This window comes from Gracilinanus agilis, chromosome 2 (assembly GCF_016433145.1).
Source record: "Gracilinanus agilis isolate LMUSP501 chromosome 2, AgileGrace, whole genome shotgun sequence".
NCBI classification, from domain to species: domain Eukaryota; kingdom Metazoa; phylum Chordata; class Mammalia; order Didelphimorphia; family Didelphidae; genus Gracilinanus; species Gracilinanus agilis.
The window spans coordinates 684,399,374-684,423,602 of NC_058131.1; the positions used below are offsets into that span (position 1 = coordinate 684,399,374).

A 24,229-nucleotide genomic window follows, 5' to 3' on the forward strand; every position below is an offset into this window, starting at 1 on the left:
TTCTTAATTACTTGCTGGAGTCTCTTTGCTAGTATTCTATTTAAGATTTTTGCATCTATGTTCATTAGGGAGATTGGTCTGTAGTTTTCTTTCTCTGTTTTTGATCTCCCTGGCTTTGGAATCAGTACCATATTTGTGTCATAAAAGGAATTTGGTAGGACTCCTTCTTTGCTTATCATATCAAATAATTTGTATAGTATTGGGATTAGTTGCTCTTTGAATGTCTGATAGAATTCACTTGTGAATCCATCATGCCCTGGCAATTTTTTCTTAGGGAGTTCTTTGATGGCTTGTTCAATATCTTTTTCTGATATGGGATTATTTAGGTATTCTATTTCTTCTGCTGTTAATCTAGGCAGTTTATATTTTTGTGAATATTCGTCCATATCTCAATCTCTCTTTTTAAGAAGGAGAGATGAAGGGAAAAATGGAGGAAGGAGGGAAAGAGAAGCTGAGGGATGGGTGATTTTCTTTTTTTAAATGATAGGGGAGGTATGCCCTTGTTCATAGGTCGCCAGGAATGAACCACTACATAGGCAGAAGGTTGAATCTGTGAGAGTGGAAATGATAACGAGAGCAATCTGCTGAAGGGGACTGGATAGGATGATGAGATCTAGGGTATATAGGGAGAAAGAAAGAAAGAAAGGTCATTTCATTTAAGATTGGAGTTATAGAGGAGATGATGGGCATTTTCTTAATGAATGAGATGATGGAGAAAGGGGAGCTAATGGCTTGAATTTCTATGACCAAAATTGGTTATTTTTATTAAGGTGATTAAGGTGACAAGCCCTTTTCTCATCTCTTGTTCATTTTCCAGGGTTGGCAGCAGTGACTTCAATTAATTCTGCAATCCGAAGAGGTGTTGCTGAAAAGACTGTGTCAGAGCTGATGAATCCTGAGGCCCAGTTGCCACAGGTGTATCCTTTTGCTGCTGAACTTTACCAGAGAGAGCTGGCTACCTTACAGCAGCAGAGCCCTGATGTAAGTAACTGAAACTATGCGGTTTGTAAGGGACAAAGTATAGAAGTGGTCTTCAGAATCATTAGGCTAAATCAGTATTATTCCTCAGCATGGTGTCTAGATAGCATGTTCTCTCCAAGTAATAAATGATTTCCATGTTGGGTTTAAAGAAAAATACTCTTCCCCCTTCTTGTTGGTAGAATAACTCTTCCTCATAGCTACTTTCCTTTCTCTCTCTCTTTTTTAATTTAGCATAATCTTACCCATCCTGAACTCTCAGTTGCAGTTGAGATGTTGTCATCAGTGGCTTTAATCAATCGGGCTTTGGAATCAGGAGATAGAAATACTGTCTGGAAACAACTGAGCAGCTCAGTTACAGGTCTTACTAATATTGAAGAAGAAAATTCCCAGAGGTGAGTGAAAAAGGAGGGAAGGAACTTAGATACCTATTGTAAATACTTTTCATTTGTTTTTCTTTAAATTAATTTTGAATTGACATCTTTTATTTTTACATCTTCTAAAATTCCCATTATGCATGTTCTCCCTCCCCCTCCCCAAAAGCCATGTAATAAAGAATGTTTTAAAGAAAAAGAAGGGAAAAAATGAGCAAAACAGCTCAATATATCACACAGAAAAAAACCTGGAAAAAAAAAAACCAGAAAAATCTGAAACATATAGTATTTCCATGCTTGTATTCTGCAAAGGGATAGTGGATGTGTTTTCTCATTTCTTCTTTAGGGGCTGTGAAAGGGAATTTTTATTCCCTTTGCCTGTTTTAAGTTAATACTTTTAAAAAAATTTTTTAAAGTGTTTTTAAAAATTCTTTTAAACCCTAATGTCTTTTATTTATATCCTTCTATATTTTATTTGTTACAGGGCTAGGCAATGGGGGTTAAGTGACTTTCCCAGGGTCACATAGCTAGGAAGTGTCTGAGGCTAGATTCGAACCTAGCACCTCCCATCTCTAGGCCTGGCTCTCAATCCACTGAGCCATCCAGCTGTCCCCTAAGTTAATACTTAAAGTACCCCTACTTAACACTTAGTAAGTCACTAACAGAAAAAGTTCACACCCCCAAAGACCATAAGCACTGACCTTTGGGCAGTGCCAAGTAAATTGAGAGGCTATGATTGGTTCCTATGAAGTGGAAGAGAGGAGTGACAGGGAGAAACTGCTTGTAAAAAGCCAGCTCAGAGATTCCTGAGGAGGCATTTTAGGAGGAATTTGGCTGAAGTGGAAACTTTTTCTGCAATTAATTCTGTGAGGCACTTTATGAAGATATATTTGGCATGGGTGAGTCAGGCTGAAGAAGCATTCTGCAAGGCATATATTCGGCGTTGTGACTTGAGCTGAAGGAAGAGGCTTATGCTGGTGAGACCCTTGTTGAAGAGGCTACTGGACTTCCCCATGGAGATCTGGGAGTGAGCTGAATTTCTTCAGATAGGAGCTCTAGGGTTGTAGGCTAGGAAATATTTTCTACTTGCCTCATATATTTCCCTCCTTTTACTATATGTGTATATTAAATTAAATTTTTAAGAGCTTCTAACAGCATTTTGACTTAAGAAGTTAACTTTATGTATGGCAACCACAACAATTCTTTTTCTTTAACCATTATTACTTTTGTCAAACTGAAATTTTTAACAATTACATTTGGCCACCCACTTTGAATTATTACAGGAACAAAGAACATATTTTCTTTTTTTAATTTGCAACATTCATTTTTGATTTGTGGTTCTTTTTACATTGTTGTAGTCATTGTTTATATTGTTTCCTTGACTGCTTCATGCTGCACAAGTTCATATAAATCTTTTCATGCTTCTTTCTAGTCTTCATATTTATCATTTCTTGCAGCACAGCAATATTTTATTATATTTGCATACCACAGTTTGTTTAGCCCTTTCCCAGTTAAAGGATGTTTCTGGTTCTTTGTTCCCACAAAAGATGCTGCTTTAAATATTTTGGTGAATTTGGGCTTTTTAAAATTTTAAAATTTAAATTTTCTTTTTCTTTTCTTTTTTTAATTTAAAATTTTCATTTTATTTTGAATATTTTCCCATAGTTACATATTTCATGTTCTTTCCCTCTCCCCCAAGGCCCCCCCACACCCCTGTAGCCAATGCACAATTCCACTGGGTTTTACATATATCATTGATTAAGACCTTATTCCATATTATTGATAGTAGTTAGACTAGAGTTATCGTTTAGCCTCTACCTCTCCAATAATATCTCCATCAGCTGAATTTGGGCTTTTTATTTTTTATTTTTTTTATTTAAGCCCTTAACTTCTGTGTATTGGCTCCTTGGTGGAAGAGTGGTAAGGGTGGGCAATGGGGGTCAAGTGACTTGCCCAGGGTCACACAGCTGGGAAGTGTCTGAGGCTGGATTTGAACTTAGGACCTCCCATCTCTAGACCTGACTCTCAATCCATTCAGCTCCCCCCCCCCCCCCCCCCCAATTTGGGCTTTAAAACAACAACAACAACAACTAGGCAATGGGGATTAAGTGACTTGCCCAGGATCACACAGGTAGGAAGCTGAACCTAGGACCTCCCAGCTCCAGGCTTGGCTCTCAATCCACTGAGTCACCCAGTTGTCACCTAATCTGGGTTTTTTAAATAACTTTCTTGGAGCTAGTAATATAATCTGGTCAAAGGATATATAGACATTTAATCACTTTATTTGCATAATTCCGAATTGATTTCCAAAATGATTAGAGCAATTCACAGCTCTACCTGACACTAGTATACCCATCTTCTCATGACCCCTTCCTACTTTAATGATTGCCATCTTTGCTTTTTATTTCTTTCATTATTAGTGATTTGTAGAATTCACTCATGGTTAACAGTTTACAGTTCTTGTATTTGAGAGCTGTTCATATCCTTTGACTACTTGTTGGGAAATGGCTTTTGATTTTACATAGTCAGACACTCCATATATGCATGTGTGCACATATATCTTGCATACCAAACCCTTTTCAGAGGAATATGATACAAATCTTTTGATAAAAGGACTTTTTTATCATTTTACCTCTTTTTTCATATCTTAGATACATTAATTTTGTTCGTGCAGAAGCCTTTCACTTTTGTGTAATTAGAATCACTTTTGTACTTATCTCTGTCTCTTCATTTGGTTTAGAAGACATCTCCTACCTATTGCCGTGAAGTGTGTGGTGTGATTTGGAGAAACAATATCTAGACTATCAAGGGAGATAATGACCAAAGGACGAATGAAGGGGGGATATGATGCTGTCATCAAGCCCCATCTGGTGTTGATGAAAAAGAGAGAAGTGAATCAATTTCAATAGAAAGGGGAGTGTCAAAAATATTATCCTCAGTGTCTCAGTGTTTGATTAACCCAGATGCACCAGTTCCTATCATACCCTCTATGATAGGAACTTGAAAGGAAATTGGCAGAGATCAAGCTTCTGCCAGTACTTTATATGGAATACCATATCAAATTCCTATGACCTGATTATCAAAGATCATAACATTAAAAAAATTTGAAGAGAAGGCAGATTATATACTTTGAATAGGTTCATTCTTAACCAGATAATGGATAGGGTCAATTACAAAAGAAAAACTCCTTCCATTTGTTAACTCCTCTTTTAAACCCATTTAATCTTATATGGAGACATTGAGATTTATGTATTGCCTCTTTTCCTCTTCTCAGAGGAATTGTTTAATAGGGTCTTTAAGGATCCTACTATTTTATTTGTGCTGATTCAAACTGTTGTATTTTGGTATTTGATCTGCTTTCTAGCTTACCTTGAATTCTTTCACATTTTCTAGGTCCTAGAGAACTCTTTAAAAACAATATTCCTAAAATCATTTAATCCCCATTACATAACCCATAACATTCTTTGTATACAGAAGGCAAGGGTTATTTTTTTAAAAAATGCCTAGTTTCATACTTCTTCTTGTGAAATATAGGACTGACTTAATGATCTTTTATCTCCTAGATCTTTGGCCCCATCTCTCTTCATTGCTTCTTTCCCATGTTAATCCTGCGATCTTCTATTTATGCTGGGACTTAAACTTTTTAATTTCCCTTTGGGAACAGGTACATTGATGAACTGATGAAGTTGAAAGCACAGGCACATGCTGAGAATAATGAGTTCATCACATGGAATGACATTCAAGCTTCCCTGGATCTCGTGAATATGATGGTACAAGAGGAAAATGAACGTAAGTATCCTTCCAGCTCAGAAAGAAAGTGCTGGCACCATTCTAGAGTTATCCTGAAGTACTATTTCTGGGAAGGTTTTTGATGAAAAAGGAATAGGAGATAAAACCCAAAAATCTAGTGTTGGATATTATCTTCAAATTGCCCAGAGACTGTATAATGGCCTTCTGGGTTATATAATCCAACCCTCACCCAAAAGAAATCCCCAATGCAACATACCAGAAGGGTGGTGATGCTGTTTTTGCTTGAACGGCCTCCAGAGGCAGTTGGCCTAATCTTTTTAAGGAAGCTCTTTCAAATAACACATGCAAATTTGCATGTTTGTTATGTCTTCCCCATGGCTCTTGGTTTTTCTTCCTGGGGCCATTGTAGTATAGAGAGGAGGGGGTCATATAGTTTTTTCAAGCTTTTGCTGAGTTCTGAAGCAGTTAGGAGTTTGGAATCTTGAGGGAAATAGGCAGTTGGTTTGAGTCTCCCGTGGAGAGAGGTTGTCTAACCAACTGAGCTGCTTCCTTACCTATCTGTAGTATTGAAATTTAGCCTAGCTTTGAAATATTTAAGAAATTGTTATTTTGGATAAACCCTTTATATCTTCCTTCCCAATATTATTTCCTACCTTCCCTCCCTTACCTTATATGTCTGTGGAGTTAATAAGGAGAGTAATTAGAGAGGAGTTCAAAATCTGTGAAGGGTTAATTGTTATTTGACAGTATTAGATATAAAGAAATTAGTCAGTCATCATTTATTCCCTTTAGATAGCAATAGCATTTTGTAAGCTGAGTTAAAGGCTGGTCCTTACTCAGACTCCATCTCTGCCTCCCTTCCCCCACCTGAGGTTCCGGAGACAACTGTTAGGGCTTCCTTTGATCCACTTTCCTGACAAATCATCCTTTAAAGATAATAAACCCTTTTGTGTTTCAACAGACCTATTAGTATAATTTGTCCGTTAGTTATTAAGAGAGGGAAGAAGAGGGAAAGAACCAACATACTCTGGGCTTGAAAGGAAGCCGGTATCCATCTTGAAGGAAGGTGTAACTTCAGAACAAGTCCCTTCCTGTGAAATTAACTAAGCCTGTTGTTAATTTCAGTTTAGTCTATTTCCCTCAGCCTGTGTTTGAGTCTAAGTCCCAGTCTGTAAAGCCTGCTGTTTGTCTGTTTAGTTTAATTTCTCCTCTCCCTGAAGATCTGTTTCCCTTCTGTGTTATACTCCTGACTTCAGCCCTATTATATCCTAAATCTCCTTAATCCCAGCCTACCTGTAACTTAGATTACCCACTTAGCAAGTCTCTGACAACCTCCTTCCAAAATTCCCTTATCCCACACACCTTTCCTCAAATTACCCCAATTACACCATGCAGAATTTGGATGGCACACTGTTGGGAAACTATTGTGTAGTTATTTATAATGCGTTTTTTTTTTTAATTTTATGTATATTTGTGTCTATTTAATGACATTTAAAAGTGATATAACTCTGCTTTTTTATTTGCATATTTAGAATATTTTAGTTGCATTGTGAAACCTCATAATAAAATTAAAAATTTTGGATTTTTCAATGCTGTATCCCCAAAGTACATAGGCTTTGTTTGGTCTCACAAATCTGGGAAGAGTTCACCTGTGAGATTTTATCTTTTGTTTGAGGACCAGCCAAGCTAAAGTCATATATATATATAAACCCAGATTGCTCACAGGTTGGTAACTGAAGAAGGGGTATTCTAGGTAATTGCCCTTAATAATGGTGCTTTTTTTTCCCCCGAGAAAGAGAAGATAACTTGGTCCTCCTTTCAATAAAGACTGCTCATTATTTTTTTAAAGGACCTGAGTACTGAAATATGTAGTACAAAAGAAAGATTTCAAATTATACAGAACAAAAATCCATCACACATTCATAAATTGTTTGGAGTAAAGAAAAAATTCTGACCTTCTGATGACTTATCTTTTTTGTTTGATAATTATTTGACCTACACAGTTGTTCAAATTTTTAAAAATTGTTTTTTGCTGAGCTCGGAAATAGTTGAAGGAATGTATTGCAATTCCTATTTTATAAAATTAAAATACCTTTGGAAATAAATGGATTTTGTGTTAGTGGAAAGAGCTTTGAATTTAGAGTCAGAAGATATGGGTTTGAGTCTTGGCTTTCCAGTTCAATACCTTCTGTCTTTCACTTAATCCCTAAGTCTCATTTTACTCTTGTTTAAAAATAAGGAGATTGGATTAGATGCCTTCTGTGGCCCTTTCCAAAGCTGAATCTGTAATCTTGGGACATTTTTTGGTTTGTCTCATTATTTCCCTTTTAGGAATCTTAGCAATTGGCTTAATTAATGAAGCATTGGATGAAGGAGATGCCAGAAAGACTCTGCAGGCCTTGCAGATTCCTTCAGTCAAACTCGAGGGGGTACATGCTCATGTTGCCCAGCATTACCAAGATACACTGATTCGAGCCAAACGTGAGAAAGCCCAGGTAAGTGAATGACCTGAGAGGTTTTTTGAGTCACAGGATTTTGGCTATGTTAATGTAAGGCTGGAAGTAGGAATATTTAGCTATTTTTTCAGTGTTTAGTCTAATCATATTCAAGTTGCTTAAAAAGTGTGCATTTAATTGAATTTAATTCAGTAATAAATATTCATTGACTGCTTATAATGAGCAAGGTATTGTTCTAGGCTTTGTGCAAGTAATAAAAATTTATGAAATGCAGCTTTTATCCAAGTATAAAACCTTACTTGAGCAACAAGCAACTTGGAAAATAGAATAGGCCAAATTGAAGTTAATGACTCCACGAAAAAATAAGAAGTATTAAAATAATAAAAAAACTGATGAAAAATAAAAGAAGAAAGTGTAAGGTATCTTATATAAAAGCAACTGACAAATGGATTTAGGAGAGATAATTTAAATATCATTGAGTTCTCTGAAAGCCATGACAAAAAAAAAAGAGCCTAGACATTGTCTTTTAAGAAATCATAATAGAAAACTTCCTATATCTTTTAGAATCAGGGAAAAATGAGAATAGAAAGAATGTCTCTGTTATCTTCTGAAATAAATTCCCAATTGAAAACTCTCAGGATTATCATAGCCAAAATCTGGAGCTTTCAGGTCAAAGTTAAAATACTTCCAGCAATGAGAAAGAAAGAATTCAAGTACTGAGGTGCCACAGACAGGATCACAGAAGATTTAGTAGTTACCACTATATCTGATCCACATAGTGACCTACCAGTTTTAAAGGACTCATGATAATACAGTGAATGGACTCAGGGTGGACATTGACACTTTGGGGAGAAATGACCATGGCCAGTGCCAGAATTTGCTTTGTTTAATTATATATGTGTAATAAGGACGTGTGTGTTTGTGAAGGGGTGGAATTGAAAAGAGACTTTTTTTATTGATTGAAAAAATAGAATTTAATTGAAAAAAACACAGACCTTTTATTTTTGACAAATAGGTAGTCCAAATTGGCATTACCCTGTGGCTTCCATATAATATACTTTGAGTTAGAAAATAATGTCCAAACATTGGAAATTTGCATTAGCAGTTTTATTTTCAAGAATATCTTTTTAAGGAATTCATGGCATATGCAGATATTTTTAAGAATTTCTAGGACTAGGATTGATTTAATTTCTGTTTTACAATTAGCAATGGCATTATGAAAGTCAACTCACTTGAGAATAAGTAGTGTTATGAAGAAGCAAGAATTACATACTTGCCTATCATGCAGCAATATTGGTTGATAAACTTGAATACAATAATCCTATAAGTATCATATTCTATGTTTTGCTCTCTCTTGGCCAACATGAGTTTAGGGGGTTGGGAAGGGATTGAATTCTGTTCTCAGCATTCTGAAACTTAGGATTTTCAGGGAGTAACTCCACTCACCTCACAGAGTCCCAGAATTTCATATTGGAAGGGATTTTGGAGACTGTCAGATTCAACTCATATCTGAACAGGAATCCCCTCTCTAGAATTATTCCTGCTTAGATTAGAGGGTACCCTATTTTATCTGGACCAAATGAGGTTAAACTTCTAGTGGAACTGATTTGAGGTGAAGTAATTTCCTTTGAGTCTGTGAAATAATGAATTTTTTAAAAAGTTCACAAAATATGGGGGCAGCTGGGTAGCTCAGTGGATTGAGAGCCAGGCCTAGAGACGGGAGGTCCTAGGTTCAAATCCAGCCTCAGACACTTCCCAGCTGTGTGACCCTGGGCAAGTCACTTGACCCCCATTGCCTACCCTTACCAATCTTCCACCTATAAGTCAATACACAGAAGTTAAGGGTTTAAAATAATAATAAAAAAAAAATTCACAAAATAGGATAAAGAAATAGTGGAGTACTACATCAACCTTAGCTGAATGACTCTAGATGGGATTAAATTGCCTTTTTTAGTCATGAATTTAAGCCCTGAGCCCCTATTTGCTATATTGGGAGTAGTTTTAGAAGTTTGAGTCAGTTACCAAATTTAGACACTGAAAGAATCTTAACTGGAGCTTTTGAAGTTCTGATTTCTCTGGTAAACTTATTGAAGCAATTTGCTAATGGCTATTGGGTGTTCTTGGTCTATCAAGAAACTCCTTTTATAGCTGTTTTTTATCTTATTAGTAACTGAATTTAAAATGTTACAGCAATTGTCAACATATGTGTCCTACTTCCTCTTCCCTCAACAAAACAAAACAAAATAGAATCAGTGATCACTTGATTTCAAGAAGAGAAACAACTTCCAGAAACTTTTCACTAAGAAGAAATTTGGCTTCTGAACCTTTTGCGATCTAGAAAAATAGCAAAAAAAAAATTATTAGGCGGGATACCAGGAAAGGTCCTTTATTAGTCATTCTGTTTACATTTATTAAGCTTCTGATATGATATAAAACATGCTAGGTGCTGGGGGAGATTTAAAAAAAATCTTAAAAAAGATATTTTTGCTCTTGTGTGGTTCATAGTCTAGAAAGCAATTAAGTTACATGCACAAATAACTGTAAGATTTAATAAATGAATAATGCATTAGAGGAGGAGAGAGAGGTGGATAAAGTGCCTGTAAAGGGGGGCAGTAATATACGGGGTAAAATTTTAAAAAGATTGGACTAAATTTATCAGTGCGGTTGCCAGGAATTAATTCCAAATAATTTTTTAGCAATTTATTTATAAAATAGAGGAAAAGAGTGAAAGTAGAGAAATGGGAAAGAGGGCAGAGTAAGAGAAAAGCCAACTGTTAGGTAGGTACTTGATAGAAAGTATTTCACAAGAAGTGTGGTCTGAATCCTGCATCTTAACATATGTCAAGCACTGGAACCTTGAGTCTCACACTAGGTTTAAGTCCTTTTGCATTGGCATAGAAATTCATCAATCCCACCAGGATTAGTTTCTTTTTAACCTGTGTGCTCTTTTGGTACTATTCAGGTTAAGTCTGTGCTTCTGTGGCACTAGGTAGATGAAGTCTGTGCTCTTTTTTGATCCTATTTCAGACATATTCACAAAGCAGAGTCCCATAATATTTAAAGAGTTAATGACAGTTTCCCACAGTCAAAGGCTTTATGGGCAGGCAGTTACATTTAGAGCTAATGGACATACCAAACCTATGCTAGTGTAAAATCAAAAAGTCTTCAAATATTGATGATGTGCTTAGGAAAACTCAGTTGCACATGTAATTATAAAAATTTTCTAAAAATCAAAAATATATCCCTTATAATCAGTGACAATCAAAAAAATATGCATATATATTACAATCAGTGTCACTTAAGGAAAGGTATAATATAAAGGGTTCTTACCCAAGAATTTAGATCTATTTCTTCTTAACTTAGCCATGGTCCACAATGTGAGTGCAAATGGGGTAGATAAAGCAATGGAGGTATAGAAGCAATAATACATTCAAGAAAATATAAAAAAAAAATCCACAAAAGGCACAAAATATTTCAAGATACTTCAAGTCAATATAGGTTCCTAATACAGGTTTTCCTCTAGGTAGTGTATGTGTTGTCCTACAAGGGCAATTTGTTCAAGTAGAAGGATCAACCAAATACAGTGCAATAAAATAGTACAGATCCAGCAATAGGGAAATCTTATCACGATCAATAGTCAAATACAATCAGTACAACCACCTGGAATCAGGAAGTCTTGAGTTTAAATCTAGCCTCAGATTTACTTATTAGCTGTGTGACTTGTACAAGTCACTTAGCCCTTGTTTGCCTCAGTTTCTTCAATTATAATATGAGCTGGAGAAGGAAAATGGTAAACCATTCCAGGGTCTGCCAAGAAAACCACACACAAAGTCAGTCACAGAAGAAACAACTCAACCATAATGCATTAGAGAGATGGAAATTAGAATGCTATGAGAGTTCTTAGAATAACTTCCTGGAGGAGAATACTTTTTGATGGACTTTAAAGAGATAGGTAAGAAATTAAACATGTATACGTATACAAACATACATGTAGCTTAGGAAAATGAGAATGATTGGGGATAAGGAGTGAAGGAAAGTAGATAGGGTGAATTTTTCCCTCAAGGTTTGGATGTATTCACATACTCTCATATATTTTTCTCTTAACCTTTGCTTTTTCTTAACTGTTTCTTTTCCTTCTTCTCAAGTATTACTTTATACCTCCTTTTCTCTCTTACTCTTGTCCTCCAAATCATTTTCATTCTCTGACCCATCTCTTTATGAGGAATGATTGTATCAGCACATATCTGGCTTATACATTTACCTTTATTTAGGAGCTTAATAAGTAGTTTATTGGATGAAGGCTTCCTTATTCAGAGTATCTTTCATTTCTCTGTAATTCATGTACTTCTAAGTACTAATCACATTTAGTAGTTCTTAGAGTTATTTGGGATGGTGGATAATTATATTTTTCCTATCATTGAACATACTATTGGTTCTCAGAAACCATTGGTTCTTCTTTTCTTTCTGTTGATTCTAAACCTACCTACTGGGGTCAGGCAGTATAAGCCCAATATCTCTTTCACCTAATATCCTTTAAAATATTCGAGGACAGCCATAACCATATCACTTTCTCTTTCCTTCAAATGCCTGGCATATAATAGATATTCAATAAATTTTTGTTAAATTGAATCGAGCAACCCTAGTTTCTTCAAATCATTTTGGTATGGCATGCTTTCCAGTCTTGGAAATGAGACACTTATAGTGATGTTTGCTCTAAATTTCTCTCATATCCTTTTAATTATATCCTTTCTAATTTTATCTGCATTGTTTTGTTTATGCAAAAAAATTTAAATTTTATGTAATCAAAATTGTCTATTTTACTTTCTGAATTGTATTCATCTCTTATTTGGTCATGAACTCTACTCCTTTCTGTAGATCAAAAGGAAATTTCCTTGCTCTTCTAATTTGTTTATGATTTGATTTTTTTTTTATCTCTAGATCATGTACAGTTTAGGGCTTAGATTGGATTTTGTCATATAGTACAACATATCTTAGTAGTTGAGTATTGAGTATAGAATGGAGTGGGATGCTTCAGGGTAGCATTGCATGTGTTCAGTCAGATTCTGGATTGCTCCTGGGAGGATGTTTTAGAGAAGGTTCTTCAGTTCGAATCAGTAGTGAAAGTTTATTAAATGCCCACTCTTTACAAGGCAGTGTCTGAGGTCATGGAGAAGTAAAGAAAAAAATAAAAATCTCCACTACAAAGGAGCTTATTTTCTATTGGGAGGCACAACAAGAACTCAAATAGGTATGATGAGTGAAAGTCACAGAACCTCTACTTCATCTTCCTCATCTATAAAATGGAGGTAACAGTAGCGCACCTATTTTCTAGGCTTGTTGTGAGGATCAGGTGCCATCATATTTGTAAGAGATTTTACATAGTGTCTGGCATATAGTAGATATCCTTGTTGTGGTTGTTATCCTCAGACTGATGTTAGAAACTGAGAGTGAGGGAAATGAGAAATGTTGATAGATAAGAAAGGTGTTGTGGAGGTAAGGTCTCTTAAGATTTAGCAACTCATTGTATATAGAGGCTAAGAGAGGCTTTCTAAGATTTTGAACTTGAGTGACTAGTCTAGATGATAGTGCAGGTCTGGGCTTTCTTTTAAGGGATGAGAGAAGCATATGGGGAGGGATCAACCTTGACAAGGAAGGGGCTGAAGGAGGATGAGGAGAGGTTTAGAATAGGGGGAAGTGAGTTTGTGGCATGATCTGTTTTTTCAATAAAAGAAGGAGAAGCAGGAAGAATTCTTTTCTATTTCTGAGATTCTGTGATTCTTGGTTCTTGTTTTTCTGTTATGAATTCTTGTTATTATCATTTGATGAATGGAAGAACTTTTTTTCATTGGGATGGGTAAGGAAGGTAGAGAAGCCTCAAGTGGACCCATTCTTATTTTACAGTTCCCCATTCCTGCTAGACAGGGGAATCTTTGTCGAAGAAGAACTATCATTAGGGGTTAAGCTTGAATCCTTTGCTTACAACTGTTGAGAATGGATTCAAAACCCTAACCTTTGGGGTTGGGGGAGGAGTTATTTGTGACAGATTTCATTTTATTCCTTATTTAGAGACTAGGGCCTAGGTCACTCCCTATGAACCTCCCAGGTTTTTTTAATTAATTTAAATCCTGGAGGCAATACATTGCATAGTTTGGAATTGAGATTTGTTGACCATTTTCCATATTTAGTTTACACAGTGGCTGTGTGTATGTGTGTGCACTTCTGGCATTTCTATTTTCAGTAATTGCCAATAGGAAGTGACTTGCTGAGAAGAAACAAGTTGCCACTGCCCCCAAAGTGGTCCATGACAAAAAAACATAATAAGAAATTTTTGCTTTAGACTCTTATTTTCTTCTTCTTCCCTTTGGGGAACCTCTCAGTTCTGCTAAAATGCTTTACTTGGTCTTCTGGTTATGCCTTTTACTTCCTCATTTCTGTGTTTCAGTAATGCCATTCCCCTATTCCCTAATTATCCACTTTTTATCCATCCTTTAAGACTGAGTTTAGCTCCCATCTTCTGAGCAAAGTTCTAACTACTTTAACCTGAAGAATTCTCTCTTTTCAAAATCAACTGTGCAAAAATGGAATGGCATGGGACAGTTGCTAGGTAGTATAGTGGCCAGAGTGCCTAGCTAGGAGGACCGGGGTTCAAATGTGGCCTCAAATATTGCCTAGCAGTGTGACCCTGGGCAAGCCACTTCACCCCAGTTGTCTATCCCTTATCTTTCTGCCTTAGAACAGATAGTTCTAAGACAGATAGTTCTAAGAGTTTGTTTTTTTTTAATGTAATGACAAAACTCTAAAAACCAACCAAATAAAAACCCAATCCTTCTTTTCCTGCATTTTATAAAGATTTTTAAGGACATTGGATCATGAGAATACACTATTCCTTGTTAAGGCAGATTCTTCTGATTGAGTTGAAGTGTGAGCTGAATGAAGGGCCCCCGGTGAAGAGCTGGTATTGATAGACTGTTTTAAGGTTTATCAAATATTTATATCACCCAAAACTTGGGAGGTTAGAGAATAGAACTGTTTTTGTTATTTTTCCCTATTTATTTATTTGTTTGTTTGTTTATTTTAATGGGTGTATATGTGTATATATATATTTATATAAAGATACATATATTACATATTATATATAAACATAAAATAATAAAAATAATTTTATTTATTTATACTCAGAGAGGATCAGAGATTAGTTTTGGATCAGAAAGTTCCTTTATGCCAGAATCTCCCTTGGAGCCCATGTTTTCCAATTCTACATCCTGTTTTCTCAAGGTAGTCTGAAACTGAAATATGGATGGCTTGGCTTTTATGCCCAGAGAATAATGAGATGATCAGAAAGGGTCCAGTTTTAACTTTTACTGTCTTGTCATAACCTTTTTGATCAGCCCTTTTGTTGCTGTTTTGAAACATTTTAAATCTCCTTTTCTTTTTTGTATGTATATATTAATAACCAGCTCCTCTTTAAGTGCCTTCAGAGTAAATAAAAGTCTTGTGTTACTCTTTTTCATGTCTTCTGTGGCATAGATGCTCAGTCTCTATTTACTGATTTGATATCCTTGTTTGGAATCTGACTCTAAGGAGATTGGGGAATGTGCCTTGCCCTTTATGGGCCTCTTAACTGATTTGGGCCTGATAGAATTAGAGTCTCATCCGCAATGTAAATGGATGCTAATGATGTGTTAAATACCCCATGGCAACTTTTGGTCAAATTTTGCCCTTTTCTGCACAGACTCTAAGGAAGAAGTGATTGTGGAAGTTGAACATTATTTGAACCTAGTCCTGCATGACTAGGAAATTGCAGGGGACCCCAACCAAGGACCTGGGATATGTGTGTGGGGAATTTTCTCATCGTTGTAAATCTAAGCTGTCCATATGTCTTACCTGAAATGTGATTCCATACTAATCATTCCACTATTGGTGCTAATGAGAATAGATCACTGTAGAAGCACTGGGAGATGTTTGATTTAATATCAGTTTGTTGGCCTTCTTCCAGTTTTATCCACATATGCTCTCAGAATAATCTGTCTCATCTGGTTTCACAACAGATTCCAAGTCTGAATTTCTATGAGACCGTTCCCCTCAGCCTCCTAAATTACTTTTCAGTGGTTTTTGATATGTCAGTCTTCTTCATTCTCCTGAGTAATGTTTTGCAAATGAGCTTTTGGTTTAAACCAGTGTTGTCTGTAGTTTTTATATTTCTTTGCTTATCAGGAACATCAGGTGTTTGTTGCTTCAGGCATTTCTGGGCCCATTGTAGTAATGTCTCACATCAGTTAATCTCTTAAATAATGATGATAGATATATTTCCCATTACATAAATGGTAAAAGGATATGAACAATTCTTAAAAGAACTGCAAAATATTCACAACTACATGAAAAAACACTTCAAGAGTGCTTCAATGAATTAATAATACAAGAAATAAAAGTTGAAACCCTGAGATTTCACTTCATACTTTGTAAATTTGCAAAAAAAAAAATAGCTAATGATCATCATTGGAAGGATTGTGGCAAGATAGGCAAACTAATGCATTGTTGGTAGACCTGTGAAATGGTTACAGCCATTTTGGAAAGCAATTTAGAATTATGTAAATAAAATGATTAAAATGTCCATACCCTTTGAATCAGAGACTCTATTACTGGGCTTATACCCCAAGGAAAGCACTGATAAAAAAAAATCCCTATATATTCCAAAGTATATATAACAACACTTTTTTAACCCTTACTTTTATTTTATGTCTTATTAATAACTGAGATAGGAGGATTAGGTCTAGGCAAATTGAGGTCAGATTTGATGCCAGGTTCTCCTGACTCCATGCCTGGCAGGCACTCTATCCACTGAAATACTTTTTGTGATAATTTGGAATTGGCTAAATTAATGTTGTACATTAATATAATGAAATACTACTGTGCTGTAAGAAATGATGTATGTGATTAATACAGAAAAACCTGGAAAGATCTAAATGAAATGATGTGGAATGAAATAAGTATTCACTGAGACTTCACAACATCCACAGTGATATAAGTGGGGGGGAGGACACACCAAAAAAAATCAAAAGTATATGTAATAAAATTATAATGATCAAGCATGACTGAAAAGAAGAGATAGGAGACACCTATACCTACCATGTCTTGAAGGTGGGAGGTATTACACACTGCACATGTATTTGAACTGTTTCAGTGTATCAGTTGTGATGACATTTTTCCCCCTCTGTAAAAATACTGTTTTTCCTATGGGATGGTTCCCAGGGAGGAGGAGAAGAGGAATGTATACTGTGGGAATATTAATAAAAACTTAGAAAAGAAAAAAAAAAGAAATAATGGGAGGAGTCGTATCTTTAATTTTTTCAGTTTCCCATCTCCCAAAATCGTTTAGTAAAGAATTTGAATTGGTGCTTCTGTAATTACATTTAGTGTCCTTTTTTTAATCTTTTTTTTTCCTAATTTGGTATCATTTTTTATATTTTTTGGTCATCAGTTGATGATATGAGTACACACAGACAGTTTATTCTAAAATATCCCCCACATAAGTAAGTTACTTATTGTTTGTTACGATGTAATTGGTCTCATTTTTGGGGTTAATGTTGGGAGTGTGCCATAGCCCAAACCGTACAAGCTCTCTTTTCTTGAAAAAAAAAACATTTATGATTTAAATAGTATACAAACATTGGCCTCCCCCCCCCCCCCCCCATTCCATGAAAGAATGTGTTTGGTTACTTTGGAGGAAAATATGAAATTAACTTCCTCATTTGCTTCTTTGAAGAGAACTTGTGAGATGTCTGGGAAGCTTCAGCTTTGAGCACCTTCAATTCAGTGTTTGAAAGTTTTGAAGATGTGTGCTTTTCTTCATTCAATTACTGTCATTGTGTTAAGGGGACACAAAGGTCTGGAAGTGGTTTTTTATTTTCCAGATTGATTACTGTGGTAACAAGCTTTTAGCAGGTAGTCAGCTAGTCTGGTCCTTTGCAGAAGCTGTAGTCTGTTCTTGCATCATCTTTAGAACTTTGGAGAGAACCTGCTAGAACATCTGCTCTGCATGTTGACCCTCTGAGAACAAAAGAGTGCCTCTGTGTGGCCTGAGGAGGCAGTGACCAGAGAAGGCTTTGTTGTTCACCAGCCTGCCATTAACTACTGCTGACCAAGAGTAGACATTTTCAAAGACTATTTCCTTTTAGATCAAAGTAACATCATTATGTTTTGTTTAGAAATGAGCTTTTAGTCATTTGGCCATTAACATCTGCATCTTCAGTTTGCATTTCATTTGGGTATTTAATGGGGGTCTCTTCTTTACCACTTTTTAGGAAATTCAGGACGAATCAGCTGTGCTATGGCTGGATGAAATTCAAAATGGGATCTGGCAGGCAAACAGAGACACAGAAGAGGCACAAAAATGTATGTATCAGTTTTTAATTTTTATTTTGTATCATTTATCTTTAGTATTCGTAGGAGAATACCAAAAGAGGTTGCACCAATACCCATTGTGACCCAATTGTATGTGAGATATATTGTATATAAGAACAAATATGTGGATGAATTTATAAATGTACATTGTCTTTTATGTTCTTCTTTTGTATTGATTTTTTTTTATGTAAAAAGACAAGCCTAAATTGCCTAAATCACAGAAATTACCAGCTAACAGTTAACAAAAACATGGAGTGGTTGTTTTTGGAAGAAGACTTATCATATAGGCTTGTTACCCTTTTGTAATTTGTCATTTGTTCATGTGCTTTTTTTTTTTTTAACCCTCCCCTTCTTTGTATTGGTTCTAAGGCAGAAAGAAGAGCAGTAAGGGCTAGGCAGTGGGGGGTTAAGTGACTTGCCCAAGGTCATCCAGGTAGGAAGTGTCTGAGGCTAGATTTAAATCCTGGACTTTCCATCTCTAGGCGTGGCTCTCTATTCACTGAGCCACCTACCTGCCCTCTTAATTTTTTTCAAAATAATATTTTATTTTCTCCCAATTACAAGTAAGAACAATTTTAGCATTAATTTTCTCTAAAATTTTTATTTCCAAATTCTTTCCATCCTTCCCTCACTCCTTCCTTACCCTCCCCCTCCCTGAGATATGGTAAGCATTTATGATATAGATTTTACATGTTCAATCATGTAAAACATTTTCCCATATTGGTCATTTTGTGAAATCTCTAACAAAATCTCAAATAAATAAAAAAAGAAAGGGAAGTATAGTATATTTCAGTCTGCATTCACACTCTGTCAGTTCTTTCTCAGAGGGCAGATGGCATTTTTCATCATGAATCTCTGGGATTGTCTTGGATCACTGTCTTGCTGAGAATAACTAGATGATTCACAGTTCTTCAAAAAATATTACTGTCACTATGTATGATGTTTTTCTGGTTCTACTCACTTTTTCTTTTCATTTCTTATAGTGCAATATTATTCCATTACAACCATATACCATAACTTGTTCAGCCATTCCCCACTTGAGGAACATCCCTTCAATATCCATTTCTTTGCCACCACAAAAAGAGCTGATCTATTTTTGTGCAGACTGGTCTTCTCCCCTTTTGGGGGAGTGGGGTGGATCTCTTTGGGATATAGACTTAGAGGTATTGTTGGAACAAGGTATGCAGAGTTTTGAAGTCCTTTGGTGATAGTTCCAAATTGTTCTCCAGAATGGTTTGATTAAATCACAACTCCACCAACAGTGCCTTAGTGTCACAATTTTCCCAAATCCCCTCCAACATTTATCATTTTCCTTTTCTGTCATGTTGACCAATCTGATGGGGGCCTTGCCTCAGTTGTTTTAATTTACATTTTTCTTCATATGACATAAATACCTTTGATTTCTTCATCTGAAAACTTCCTGTTCATATCATTTGACCATTTATCAATTGGAGAATGACATATTTTTATACATTTGACTTAATTCACTATATATTTGAGAAATGAGACCTATATCAGATACTTGCTACAAAAATTTTCCCCTAGCTTTCCTCTTTTTTCTAATCTTGGTTGCATTAGTTTTGTTTGTACAAACCCTTTTAAACTTAATAATAATAAAAATTATCTGCTTTACATCCTAGAATGCTCTATCTCTAGTTTGGCCCTTAATTTTTCCTTTCTCTATAGATCTGATAAGTAAACTATTCCGTGCTCCCTGAATTTGCTTATGGTATTACCCTTTATATTTAAATCATGCACCCATGTTGACCATATCTTGGTATAAGATGTGGGATGTTATTCTATCCCTAGTCTTTGCTTTTCTAATTTGCCCAGTAGTTTTTTTTCAGTAAGTTCTTGTCCCAGAAGTTTGGATCTTTTGATTTATCTAACACTAAATCACTATGGTCATTAGGTTTTATGTACCTAATTCATTCTACTGTGCTACCACTATTTCTTGGCCAGTACCAGATTGTTTAGCTGATTACATCAAATAGAGTTTGGATCTAGTATTCCTAGGCCACCATCTTTCTGAGAGCTTTAATTTTAACAAGTTGGTACCAGCATTGCCATTGACCAGAGTTTGGTTACTATGTAATGTCTTCCCTTACGTAGTTGTAGTTATTGTACGTATTCTTTTGTTTCTCTTTCCTATTCTATGTCACTTTAGATATGCCTTTATGTGTTCTTTGAATTCTTTGGGTATCTTGTTCCTTATAGCTAGATTCTTAATATCTCTAATAATCCCTCCTACTTGTGTCAGTTGCCTTAGGAGTTTTGGCTATTAATGAAGCAGTTGATTCTGGTGATGTTGCCCAGACCCTCAGTGCCCTTCGTTCCCCTGATGTTGGCCTATATGGAGTCACCCCTGAATGTGCTGAATCTTATCAGAGAGACCTTGAAGATATGAAGAAGAAAAAACTTGCAGCGGGTAAGTAGAGGAGAAATAAGAATGTGTTTTGTTATGAGGAAAATTAATGGATAAGAATATGGGAAAGAACTTTATGGTCACAGCACACCTTCTTTGAAAGAAGGAAACTATCCTTATTCTGAAGTCATTTCTATTGGGCTTCAAGTATTCCATTCATTGTTGCCAATAAAGACCATTGGTGGGCAACTATGTTGACTACTTCAACAAAGTTGGTATGGGAGAAGGGCTGAATCAAGTAAGTGTGACTTCCTTGATAAGATTAGGTGAGTCTTTAGACAGCTGTAATTGATTTTTTTCATTTGTTAAAATAGTGGGTTAAAAATTTAGACCTCTCATTCAATTTGTAGGCATTAGAGAATCTCTAGGATGTAAGATCTAGATGTAGGAATAAGAAATAATGAAAGGAGTAATCTGTGATTCTGTTTATCTAAGAGGTTCATTGTATCACCATTTGGAAAAGAAACAGAGGGGTGTTAAACCAGGAACTGTCACACTCTATGCTTAAATTTCTAGGTCTATCCAGTGGAGTTTTGGTCTCTGAAAAAACTTGGGAAAGAAAATGGGCCCCCATATTATGTTTATTTAATTTGATTGAAAGTAAATTAAAACTTAGATAATACTTTTGACAAATAAAAGTTTGTCCTGTGTTTTGACTGTTCTTATGCCATTTGTATGAATTAAGTAAATGTAGAAGTGGATACTTGTGAGATATTATATTGGTTTCTAAAATGGGAATAATAATACATGTCCTACCTACATTTTTTTTAAACTTTACCCGCTTAAACAGTTACCAAATCCTCTCTCTCCAGAACCAATGTTCTCTCTCTAGGCGCCATACTGCCTCCACATTTGTTCCTGGGTTTCTGTTTCTTCCTGCATGCCCTCTTTTACTTATAGCCCATGGATGTATCTCCTTCTAGCCTCATTTTTCCTCCCAGAATCACCCAAGTATCCAAGACATCAGCCCCATGGTGCTGGACCCAGGCAGGCAATAAAATAACTCACCTTTCTATAGGTTTTTTTTTAACCCATACCTTCCATCTTAGAATCAATGCTGTGTATTGATTCTAAGACAAAAAAATGGTTAGGGCTAGGCTTTGGCATTTAAATGAACTTGCCCTGGGGTTACACAGCTAGGAATTGTCTGAGGCCAGATTGGAAATTAGGACCTGTGGCTAGTCCTGTCTCTTTAACCACTGAGCAGCCTGGCTGTCTGCAGTCATATTCTTTTGAGAATCAAATGAGAGAATGTGTATGAAGGGTTCTAAATTTAAAAATGCTATATAAATATGTAGTTTTATGATATTTTCTATCACCTTGTAGGTCAGCATGCATTTATTAAGCACTTTGTGCCAACGTTAGGCTGACTACTGGAGATAAAAGACAGATCCAGTCCTGTACACAAAGTAGATGCTTATTAAATATTTGATTAAATGAAATTTTATTTATCTTTCCTTGCTTCTAGGTGACAATAATAGCAAGTGGATGAAGCACTGGGTGAAAGGCGGGTACCATTATTACCACCACTTGGAAACCAAAGAAGGTGGATGGGATGAGCCCCCAGGGTTTGTGCAAAATACTACCCAACTCTCTCGGGAGGAGATCCAGGTAGGTGGCTTTGTGAAAGAGGCCCTATTCTAAAATTAAGATTATTTCCTCTCCAGTTGGTTAGATAATGATTTTGGGTTCAGATCAAATGTTGATGATATGGTAGCAAAAACCTTAAATGAGGAACCAGCATATAGGAATTGTTTTTTTGTTTGTTTGTTTTTTTAAACTCTTACCTTCCATCTTCCAAGGCAGAAGAGTGGTAAGGGCTAGGCAGTGGGGGCTAAGAGACTTGCCCAAAGTCACACAGCTGGGAAGTGTCTGGGGTCACATTTGAACCTAGAACCTCCTGTTTCTAGGCCTGGCTCTCCATCCACTGAGCTACCCAGCTGCCCCCTAGAAATTATATTTTAAAGCTCCTCACTCTAAACCAGTGATGGGCAAACTTTTTAAAGAGGGGGCTGAAGGAAAGGAGATTCTCATCTGTCAGTCTGTTTCTAAGGCAACTCTTTCGAAGTTTCATTGTATTGTATCTTACTTATTGTATTCGTCAGATTAGGAATAATGTTGCCCAACTGGATAGAACATTTCAGGGGGCCACAAATGGCCCATCACTGGCCTAAACTAATTATAATGAAGATTCAGATTCTTCAAGAATATCTGAATTATGTAGTTTTAAAAGAAATATAATTGTGTGATTTGTTTCTAATGACCCATTTTAAATTAGATGTGATGAAATGATCAACCATTGCTGGCTGTAGTGGACATCTTGGTAAAGGTAAAGGAAAGGAAGTTTTTGTCCAGAATGTGGATTTCTAGTGACCGCTAGGAGGAAAGTGTCATAGTTTTGATGTTTTAGTATAGTGGTTCTAGTCCTAGTTCTGTTCTGGTTAATTGCAGGAAACTTACTCAGACCTCAGTTTCCTTGCTAGTAAAATGAGGGAGTTGTGTGCAAGATCTCTTTTGTTGAGAACTTCCTATTAGCAAATTGGATTCCCATCTTAATAGTGTTCAGTCTTATCCTTTTGGAGGTTGGCAACAAAGAAGATTGTATCTTGATATGAAGTCAATCATTAGGTAATTTTAGAGTAATTAGTGACAGGAAATGAAGTGAAAGTTTAAAAAGGAATTGTCCTCCACTTACCTAGTGATAAAAATGCAGCTGAAAACCTTCTTAAGCTATTAAACATATTTAGGCACACAGTCCTTGTCCAAAAAAGAGTTACATGGTTAAAGGATCAAGTTCTGAGTAAAGTGAATTAGGTTGTAATCTTGTAGCTCTAACTTGAAATTAATATCTTTGTGGCTTAATTAAGAATTGCACAGAATTAATTAAAAACTGTCAAGTATTAAGTAGTGCTATTAACTCTGGTTCCTAGAATCATAGACAGGAATAGATGAATTTGATGGTATGACATTAGAAAAGATAAACATATTGGAGGATAAAAATCAATAAGATTCTGATGTTGAAATCTTTTTAAAAGGAAAAAAATTCTAAAAGTGTCTGGAGTTGGCCATGGAAAATGGACTTTGGAAAACATTGATCTAGTCCTTTGAGGAAGAACTAGAATGGATTTCTATTATACAATGTGAAATTGGATTTCTTTGTCATGAACGATGCTTTTATATCATTTATATCTTTATGCTCTCTTATTTTTAATGTGATAACTGATGTTATTCAACTTGTTGTTGAAGAGTTCCATCTCTGGGGTGACAGCTGCTTACAACAGGGAACAGTTGTGGCTGGCCAATGAGAGCCTAATCACCAAGCTTCAAGCTTCTTGTCGTGGGTACCTAGTTCGTCAGGATTTCAGGTCCCGGATGAATTTTCTCAAGAAGCAAGTCCCTGCTATCATTTGCATTCAGGTACTTTGTTTAAAAGTTTTCTGTGCAGGATGGACTTTTTAATACCTAGTAGGTAGAAAGTTCAACTTTTATAATTGATTTTCTCATATGGTTCTTTTGTTTTATCTTTTTGCTATCTATGATCTTTCATTTCTGTTATCTGTAGTTGTAATCCATAATGTATTTGATACAAGACTTAGACTTTCACACCTAGTGGTCAGCATCAAGGGAGCTCCTGGCTACTAGGTATAAAAAGTCTATTATCAAGTAAGAAGCAGACCTGAAATTTTTACTACTTTAAGGAATGCTAGATGTGAACCGAGAGGACCTGGGTTCTAGTCTTAGTCTTGTTATTTACTACCTAAATACCTTTGACAAATTATTTAACTTTTTTGAAAGCCTGTTTCCTTTTGTGAAAATGGAAACAGTAATTTTTATACTACCATCTC

The 24,229-nt window shown here is 35.8% G+C and overlaps 1 protein-coding gene across 2 annotated transcripts in view; it reads left to right on the plus strand.

Annotated features, from left to right (window-relative positions):
- IQGAP1 (IQ motif containing GTPase activating protein 1) overlaps positions 1-24,229 on the plus strand; it is a 130,548-nt gene that overhangs the window by 64,254 nt on the left and 42,065 nt on the right. For both annotated transcript variants that reach the window (XM_044659142.1, XM_044659143.1), the window contains 8 exons: positions 818-981; positions 1,213-1,373; positions 5,017-5,141; positions 7,434-7,597; positions 17,860-17,950; positions 20,220-20,387; positions 21,853-21,995; positions 23,631-23,801. In XM_044659142.1, the coding sequence (XP_044515077.1) occupies positions 818-981; positions 1,213-1,373; positions 5,017-5,141; positions 7,434-7,597; positions 17,860-17,950; positions 20,220-20,387; positions 21,853-21,995; positions 23,631-23,801 (1,187 nt within the window). The remainder of the gene's footprint in view (positions 1-817; positions 982-1,212; positions 1,374-5,016; positions 5,142-7,433; positions 7,598-17,859; positions 17,951-20,219; positions 20,388-21,852; positions 21,996-23,630; positions 23,802-24,229) is intronic.